Source organism: Desmodus rotundus, chromosome 9, assembly GCF_022682495.2.
Source record: "Desmodus rotundus isolate HL8 chromosome 9, HLdesRot8A.1, whole genome shotgun sequence".
Lineage (NCBI taxonomy): Eukaryota > Metazoa > Chordata > Mammalia > Chiroptera > Phyllostomidae > Desmodus > Desmodus rotundus.
In genome coordinates, this window is record NC_071395.1 from 46,614,876 (window position 1) to 46,624,189 (window position 9,314).

The 9,314-nt window shown below is 41.0% G+C and overlaps 1 protein-coding gene across 1 annotated transcript; it reads left to right on the forward strand.

The window, feature by feature from the left end:
• The first annotated feature begins 2,122 nt into the window (after positions 1 to 2,122).
• On the forward strand, positions 2,123 to 2,971 carry LOC112317011 (olfactory receptor 7D4-like). The gene is made up of 2 exons (XM_053911239.1): positions 2,123 to 2,477; positions 2,763 to 2,971. The coding sequence occupies exons 1-2, from the start codon at positions 2,123 to 2,125 to the stop codon at positions 2,969 to 2,971; spliced, it is 564 nt and encodes a 187-aa protein (XP_053767214.1).
• Positions 2,972 to 9,314: the final 6,343 nt, after the last annotated feature.

Below are 9,314 nucleotides of genomic sequence, written 5' to 3' on the forward strand. Positions count from 1 at the left end.
ATCTCAAAGTGGCTGCAGGGCTGGGTCCTTCCTAGAGGCTCTTTCTAGAGGGGAGAATCTGTTTCCTCCCAATTCCAGTTTGTGTTCTGACCACCTGCATTCTTTGGCTCAGGACCCTCCCTCCTTTGTCAAAGGCAGCAGTGTTGCATTTTCTTCTGGTCTCCCTCTCTGCATCTAGGAGAGCACTGTGCTGACCTTAGTCCCCCTGGATGATCCTGCCCATCCTCTACCTTCAAGTCAGCTGATTAGCAGCCCTGTTTCATCTTCTACCCTCATCCTCCCCTTGGTAGGAAAAAATATTTTATTCCAAGGTACTGGGGATTAGGGACAACATCTTATAGAAGTGTTCCTGCTTGCTACAATTTGTTTTTCATAAGTGTATTATTCTGTGCCACTTAAGCACCCTTATGTTAATATAACACTGATTTAATCATAGCCTCTGGAATGAGTGAATACACTCTTCCTTCACAACTCCATGGAGAGATGATATTTGGATCATAGGAGCTAAAATGACCTGCAACTGAATCTAACACAGAACCACAGCCTTTCTTCCCAGAGAGTGGTCCACAGACCAGGACGTGCAGCATCAACACCACCTGGGCCCTAGTTAGAAACACAGCTTCTCAGAGCCTGAAGGACATGCTGAATCAGATCCTACATTTGAACTAGAATCCTGGAGACCTCATATGAATTTGAAAGTGAAAAAGTCTGGTGTAAAGTAGGTTTTGTCACTTTTTAACATTGACATTTAGGGAGGGATAATAATTGGGGTGGGTTGTATGTGTGTTTGTGAATTGTAGGTGTTTAGTGGTATCCCTTCAAGTATTGCTAGGGCCAAAATAATTTATGGTTGAGGCCAGCTGACTAGAAGCAACCTGAAAAAGTTATTATCAAGGCCTATCACATGCTCTGATATTAACTTTGAGTGAATCACTAAACCCCTGCAGATTCTCCCGAAGGCCTTGCTACTGGCCGTTCCCTCTGCTGGGCACACACTTGCCCACATAATTGTGATTTCCCTCCTTTTCTCCCTTGAGTTCTGTTCTCAAATGTCTCCTTGTTGGCAGGTCTTGCCTAAAAATACGTGAGACATAGAATGGCCTTGTCACTTTCTCCTTTAGACTTGCTTTCATTTTCTGCACAGGATTTGTTACCATCTGTAATGTTAAATTTATTTCTTTTATTTGTTTCTGTATTTGATAGGGGACTCAAGAGTTGGAAAATTTTAGTTTAAGGTAAATAGGTAATAAGCCTAGTAGGTGATGCATATGTTAAAGCTATTGTTTCAGGAACTGCAGATAAGGCCCACCACTCCCTGGAGAGACAGCTGACCTCCTGGGGCACAGCTGGAAACATCTAAGCCTTGCGTTCAAGGGAGAGACAGGCACCTGCCTCTCTGCCTGGGGACAGCTAACTGTTCTGGGCTAGAATATTGCACTTTTTAAATCTAATTTCCCCCGAATTTCAAAACCCCTCACTGCACTTAGTTCTCTGTTGTAAAAAGGCTGGCGTGGAAAGAAAATGTAAGATGGTCCAGTAGGGTATGAACCGCAGTCTTCTCAGATCACCAGTCATCTGAATAAAGTGCCCATAAAGATTCAATCCCTGTCTCTGCTTATTGGGTTTCTATGTGACAGGCAGCATGAACGCAGTTTTTTTCCAGTTTCATATTCTCTGCCAGTATTTACTGGTAAGGACTTGTGTTCTTCAGCACCTTCTACTCACAGCCTGGACAGTGTGTAAAACATATTCAGCACTCAATTTATATTCCTGAAATACATGAAATATTTCTAATGAACACTGTAGTATACCAGACATCTTGGGGAAAAAAGTAGGTTGGAACAAAAATTCCTACTCTGAGATGACACAGAAAACTCCTACAGGAAACAGATCCATCTGAAAACACTGAAATTAATTCCTTGACTACAAAATATAAACAGTAGCATAGAGCTATGCGAGTAATACTGGCTTATAAGAAAATTACTCCTGTCTCTTTCACCATCTTGAAAGTCAGCTCCACCTCATGGATCCAGGGAACCTTACTAGAGTGTCAGAATTTCTTCTCCTGGGACTATCAGAGGAACCAGAACTGCAGCCCCTCCTATTTGGGCTGTTCCTCTCCATGTACCTGATCACTGTGTTGGGAAACCTGCTCATCACCCTGGCTGTCAGCTCAGACTCCCACCTCCACACGCCCATGTACTTCTTCCTCTCCAACCTGTCCCTGGTAGACATCTGTTTCACCTCCACCACCATCCCAAAGATGCTGCTGAACATCCAGACACAGAGCAAAGCCATCTCCTATGCAGGCTGCATCACTCAGACATATTTTCTCATAATCTTTGCAGGGTTGGATAACTTCCTCCTGACTGTGATGGCCTATGACCGGTTTGTGGCCATCTGTCACCCCCTGCACTACACAGTCATCATGAACCCCCGGCTCTGTAGACTGCTGGTTCTGGTGTCCTGGACCATAAGTGCCCTGAATTCCCTGTTACAATGCTTAATGGTGTTGCGACTTTCTTTTTGTATAGACTTGGAAATCCCCCTTTTTTTCTGTGACTGCCAACAGGTAGTCCAACTTGCCTGTTCTGACACCTTTTTGAATGACACAATCATGTATTTTTCAGCTGTGCTACTGGGTGGTGGTCCCCTGGCTGGGATCCTTTACTCTTACTTTAAGATAGTGTCCTCCATACAAGCAATCCCATCAGCTCTGGGGAAGTATAAAGCATTTTCCACCTGTGCATCTCACCTCTCAGTTGTCTCCTTATTTTATGGTGCAGGCCTCGGAGTGTATCTCAGCTCTGCTGGTACCCACAGCTCACAGTCCAGTGCAACAGCCTCAGTGATGTACACGGTGGTCACACCCATGCTGAATCCCTTCATCTACAGTCTCAGGAACAGAGACATAAAGAGAGCTCTCAAAAGATTCTTTGGGATGCAGGTACAAAGGGCACAATCACCCTGAGTCTGAAAAAGTGATCTTGCTTCAATACCAGAAATTATGGTTTTTTAATAAAATTGTGGGTTTTGAACTTGCTCCTTTTATTTCTGTCCTGGAATTTCCTTTCTTCATTTCAACTTCTCTATACAGTTCAAGTCACCATTTTATTAAGCTTTCTACTTTGTCTGTTGTCTAGATAGTTATTTCCTTTGTCCTTTTTCTTTCTCAAAGATTTTTCTAACTTTGAATAGGAATATTTGGATGTTTTTATTTACTTCTGTGGCAACAAAAATCTTAAGAATAATTTCTTCTCAAATGACATATCATTGTAAGTAATTTGTTTTTGTTCTGTAGATAGAAAAATAGTAAGTGGTATTACTGATGTGGAAATAACCTCTAAAAATGGAACTGCCCTTTGACCCAGCAATTCTGCTGCTGGGATTATACCCTAAGGACCCTGAAACACCAATCCAAAAGAACCTATGCACCCCAATGTTCATAGAAGCACAATTTACAATAGCCAAGTACTGGAAGCAACCTAAGTGCCCATCAGCTAATGAGTGGATCCAAAAACTATGATATATTTACACAATGGAATTCTATGCAGCAGAAAGAAAGAAGGAGCTTATATCCTTTGCAACAGCATGGATAGAACTGGAGAGCATTATGCTAAGTGAAATAAACCAGATGGTGAGGGACAAATACCATATGATGTCACCTTTAACTTAAACGTAATCAACAGAAGGAAAAATCAAACAAAATATAACCAGAGACACTGAAGTGAAGAACAGTGTAACAATAGACAGGGGTGAGTGGGGAGGGGACAGTGAGGAGAGGGGATTACAGGAACTACTATAAAGGACACATGGACAAAATCAAGAGGGAGGGTAGAGGGTGGGGGCGGGAGGGGGGTTTGGCTGGGGTGGGGTGGAGGGATGGGGAGAAAAGGCATACAACTGTAATTGAATAACAATAAAAATGAAAAAAAAGAAAAAACGTCACTTGGCTTCTAAGTCTGTTATATTATTTCATTCTATAAAAATAAAAATTATGACTCTTTGATCAGGGTATGGAAGTAGAAATTACTCTCTCATTTATTTTCTGGAGTTTCTGTTTCTATGATTTCAACCTCTGTATACAATTGTATAGAGAGGTTGAAATCATAGAAACAGAATTAGTTTATTAACTTTAAAGTGAATCATTTTAATAACTTTTCAAAACTGTGATCTCCAGCAGCTTTTCTTTGTCATATTTCTCCTCTCCCAAATTGATTCCCAACCTTGGATGAAACATTTGGATATTGCCATTTACCTCCTGACTTAGAGGGATTTGTTAAGAACAATTTCTTTTGAAATGAAATATACTGAGTCATTTTTCTTTTGTTTCACTAAAAGAAACATCTTGAGATGTAGTACTCCTACGGAATTATACTGCACTTGGTAACCAAAACCATTTATATCATTTCATAGGAGAGGAAACTAGAAGAGCACAGTTTAACACTTCTTGTACATCATTTCTTCATATCTCACTACCGTAACTGCTCTTACTGAAAATGTAGACTTCAACATATAGTGTGTTTAGTAACAGGCCATTGAGTTGTCTTCCCTCATTAGGATCCTGATTCTCATTGAGCTTTGTGTCCACATTCTTAGAATAGTCACAGGCAAAACTGACCATCAAATCACTTCTCCAGTTCTAGTTGATGTGGAAACACAAACTTCAATACTTAGTTTAACATATATGTCCTGAGAGTCAAAGATGACCTTATGTATGAAGAAGCAAAATTTTAAGCCCTACATGTATTACTATGTAAACTAGTTTTTATGGTGTATGTTTACTTATTGATGTGTATAAGATCAGTACGAAGTGTGAAGGAATTTATGCTTAGGGTGAAGTATTGCTTGGTGTAATTATGTTTTCTATTGAATGATCTTCCTGCCTCCACTTGAAAAGTTTCATTGCTGCTTAAAAATATGATTCCCTCTATTGCTCTAAATGAAGCATTTCCTTCTGCTGTAAATATTGTGTAACCACTGAGGGGTATGGAAAGAACTATACTAATCTCTTCTATTATATATTATACATGTGATCTATAGGCATGTCATACATATACATAAATGACCAAACGATGACTCACTAGAGAGTTTGCATTCCTGTCCATTTCTGTGACTCGGAGTTGTACGTGCTGCACAAACATACATGTTCTTTCAACCTCTTCTACCTTAATGGATTCACTTTTTAATGCAGTTATCTGAAACAAACTTCTTTTTGTTTGGGGGGGGCTGTTTTTTTTATTGATTATGCTATTACAGTTGTCCCATTTCCGCCCCTTCACTCAACTCCATCCTGCCTACCCTCTCCCTCCCACATTTCCCCCCTATAGTTCATGTCCATGGGTCATACTTATAAGTTCTTTGGCTTCTACATTTCCTACACTATTCTTACCCTCCCCCTGTCTATTTTCCACCTATCATTTATGCTATTTATTCTCTGTACCTTTCCCCCCCTCTCCCCCTCCCAATCCCCTATTGATAATCCTCCATGTGATCTCCATTTCTGTGGTTCTGTTTCTATTCTAGTTGTTTGCTTAGTTTTCTTTTGTTTTCGTTTTAGGTATGGTTGTTCATAACTGTGAGTTTGCTGTCATTTTTACTGTTCATATTTTTTATCTTTTTTTTCTTAGGTAACTCTCTTTAACATTTCATATAATAAGGGCTTGGTGATGATGAACTCCTTGAACTTGACCTTATCTAAGAAGCACTTTATCTTCTCTTCCATTCTAAATGATAGCTTTGCTGGATAGAGCAATCTTGGATGTAGGTCCTTGCCTTTCATGACTTGGAATACTTCTTGCCAGCCTCTTCTTGCCTGTAAGGTCTCTTTGGAGAAATAGGCTGACAGTCTTATGGGAACTCCTTTGTAGGTAACTGTGTCCTTTTCTCTTGCTGCTTCTAAGATTTCCTCCTTATCTTTAATCTTGGGTAATGTAATTATGATGTGCCTTGGTGTGTTCCTCCTTGGGTCCAGCTTCTTTGGGACTCTCTGAGCTTCCTGGACTTCCTGGAAGTCTATTTCCTTTGCCAGACTGGGGAATTTCTCCTTCTTTATTTGTTCAAATAAGTTTTCAATTTTTTGTTCTTCCTCTTCTCCTTCTGGAACCCCTATAATTCGGATGTTGGAATGTTTCAAGATGTCCTGGAGGTTCCTAAACCTCTCCTCATTTTTCCAAATTCTTGTTTCTTCATTCTTTTCTGGTTGGATGTTTCTTTCTTCCTTCTGGTCCACTCCATTGATTTGAGACCCAGTTTCCTTTGCATCACTATTGGTTCCCTGTATGTTTTCCTTTGTTTCTCTTGGTATAAACTTCATTTTTTCATCTAGTTTTTGAACAAATGCAACCAATTCTGTGAGCGTCTTAATAGCCAGTGTTTTGAACTGTGCATCCGATAGGTTGGCTATCTCTTCCTCGCTTAGTTGTATTTTTTCTAGAGCTTTGAAGTGTTCTGTCATTTGGGCCATTTTTTTTTTTTGTCTTGGCGCATCTGTTAATTAAAGGGGCGGAGCCTTAGGTGTTCATGGGGCAGGGTAAGGCTGGTCGCTGCGCTGTGACATCGTACGTGGGGGAGGGGCCAAGAGGGAGCAATGGCGCCTGCTCCACTCTGCTGGATGTCAGTCACTCCCTATGCTACCCACAATCAAATTGGGCCCCTCTGGTGCTGGTTCCTGAGCGGGTGGGCTTGTGCACACTCTAAGCCACTGTGGGTCTCTCCAACAACCTCTCCTGTGAGGCTGGGAGTCTCTCCTGCTGCCACCCCAACCCCCATGGGTGCTTTCAATCAGAGGTCTGAGGCTTTATTTCCCTGTGCTGGAGCCCTGGGTTACGTGGTCTGCTTCGCTCCCCGCTGCTCTACCTGCCCCGTTCTCCACCACTCTGAGTCCGGCCCTCTCGGTTTATCTGTGCGCGAATGGGGGGCCACAGGGTCTGCTAGTGGTCAGACTGCCTTCCCCTTTCGTCACCAGTCTGGGTCCCACCATGGCCACGCGAGTCCTCTCTGCCCCGGTGCCATCTCCGCCCCTCCTACAGGTCTGGATGTATGTTTCTTTTTTATCTACTTGGTGTCGGACTTTCCTGCCATTCGATTTTCTGTTAGTTCTGGTTGTTCGAGGAGGCGCAGTGTGTCTACCTATGCCGCCATCTTGGTTCTCCCAATCTGAAACAAACTTCAATAACAGAATAATCATGAACTATAGGGAACCTGTCTGCTTAGCAATGGCAAATGTAGCCCAGTGCTATCGGAAACGGAGAGGTGAGAGTTGGCACACAGGAGCCAAACCCAGGGATGGGCTTTCCTGTGGGAAACCAGGCCTGCATTATACCTAGGCTCGTCTGAGACTTGCTCTTGCTAAAACTCCCTCACCCTGAGTTGAAGCAGCAAATGTTTATCTTGTAACTTCCTGAAGTCTGTGTTAATTCTCCCAAGGATGGAGTGAAACCAGACCAATCACTCATATCGTTCCCTTTTATTTGAAACATTTTTCCCTTGTTAATCTGTAAAAAGTAATCAGTAACATCATTTCCTTTGTTATCTGTAAAAAGTAATCACCTAAAGCAAACCTGAGCATAATGAATGAAAACCTTCTTTGACGTATGCTATTAGAAAGCAAAAAAATCCTGTCCAGGCAAGGTTTGAGGTGCTCTCTCTCTCAGAGAGTGTCCGTGCCATCCCTTTTTCTCTACAGGACTTCTGTAATCTGTGTGAATTTGTTCTTTGCATCCACAACCTATGGACCCCACTGGACGGTGTCCTTATCAATGAACACTATCTTCAAATATTACAATACAGACCTACAATGACAAGCAACAGATTACAATAATTTTCTTCCTTTCTGTTCACTTTCATTATTGTTGTCAGTTAGCTGTTGCTGCACACCAAGTGATCCTAGAGGCAGATGGTTTATTATGATGAATTTATTACCAATAGGATTGCATGGTAAGATGTTGTTCTGACTTCTGACTGTCTCCTCATGGGTCTGTAGTCCGCTGTCAGTCTCTCTATTGTGTCTCTAAGGCTCATCCATGATGCTGTGTGTGGCTTAGTGCTCTTCTCTGCTGAACCGATTCACATCAGTTTATTCCCTTTATATATGAAGATGAATATTTAATTTATGGCAAAATTGATTTATTAAATAACAATTGCTTTATTTTATTTTTTAAAACTGTTTCCTTTTTTAATTGTTCTAGTACAACTATTTCAATATTCCTCCATAGCTGTCTCTAGCCCAGCCCACCCCTGGCTCCCACAGTCAATTACCACCCTGGTGTCTATGTGCATGGGTCATTTATACCTTTTTGTTGACTAGACCCTTTCTTTTCCCCTATTATCCCTCTTCCCCACGCCCTTTAGACACTGTCAGACTGTTCCTCCTTTCCATGTCTCTGGTTCTATTTTTCTCGCTTTTTCTTTTTTTCATTAGTTTTCTCTTGTAGGTGAGATCATATGGTATTTGTCTTTTGCCACCTGGCTTATTTCACTTAGCATAATATTCTCCATTCTATACATGCTGTCATGAAGAGTAGGAGTTCCTTCTTTTTTTGTTCTGCAGAGTATTCTGTTGTGTAAATGTACCATGGTATTTTGATCCACTCATTTACTGATGGGCACATAGGTTGCTTCCAGCACTTACCTATTGTAAATAGTCCTGCTATGAACATAGAGGTGCATAGGTTCTTTAGAACTGGTGTCTCAGGATTCTAAGGTATAATCCTAGCAGTGGAATTGCCGGATCAAAAGGCAGTTTCATTTTTAGTTTTCTGAGGAAATTCCATACTGTTTTCCATAGTGGCTGGACCAGTCTGCATTCCCACCAAAAGTGCACTAGGGTTCCCTTTTCTCTGCATCATTGCCAGCACTTGTTATTTGTTGATTTATTAATGATGACCATTCTGATTGGTGTGAGGTGTTATCTTTAAATGGATAAAATGCTTAAACTTAAGTTGTGACACCATAAAAGTCCTAGAGGAAAACATAAGCAATAAATTTTCATATATCCCATGCACCAATATTTTTTACTGATATGTATCCTCTAGGGGAAGAGAAATAAAGGAAATAATAAACAAATGGGACTATATGAAATTAAAAAGCTTATGTCTGGCTAAAGAAAACATCAAAATCAAAAGTAACTGACTGTACGGGAAAACATATTTGCCAATGTTACCTCACACAAGCATTTGATCTCCAAAGTATATAAAGAACTAATATGACTCAACACCAGGAAGACAAAAATTCAGTTAAGAAATGGGCAAAAGACCTGAACAGCACTTTTCCAAAGAGGACATACAGATGGCCCAAAGAATATGAAAGGATGA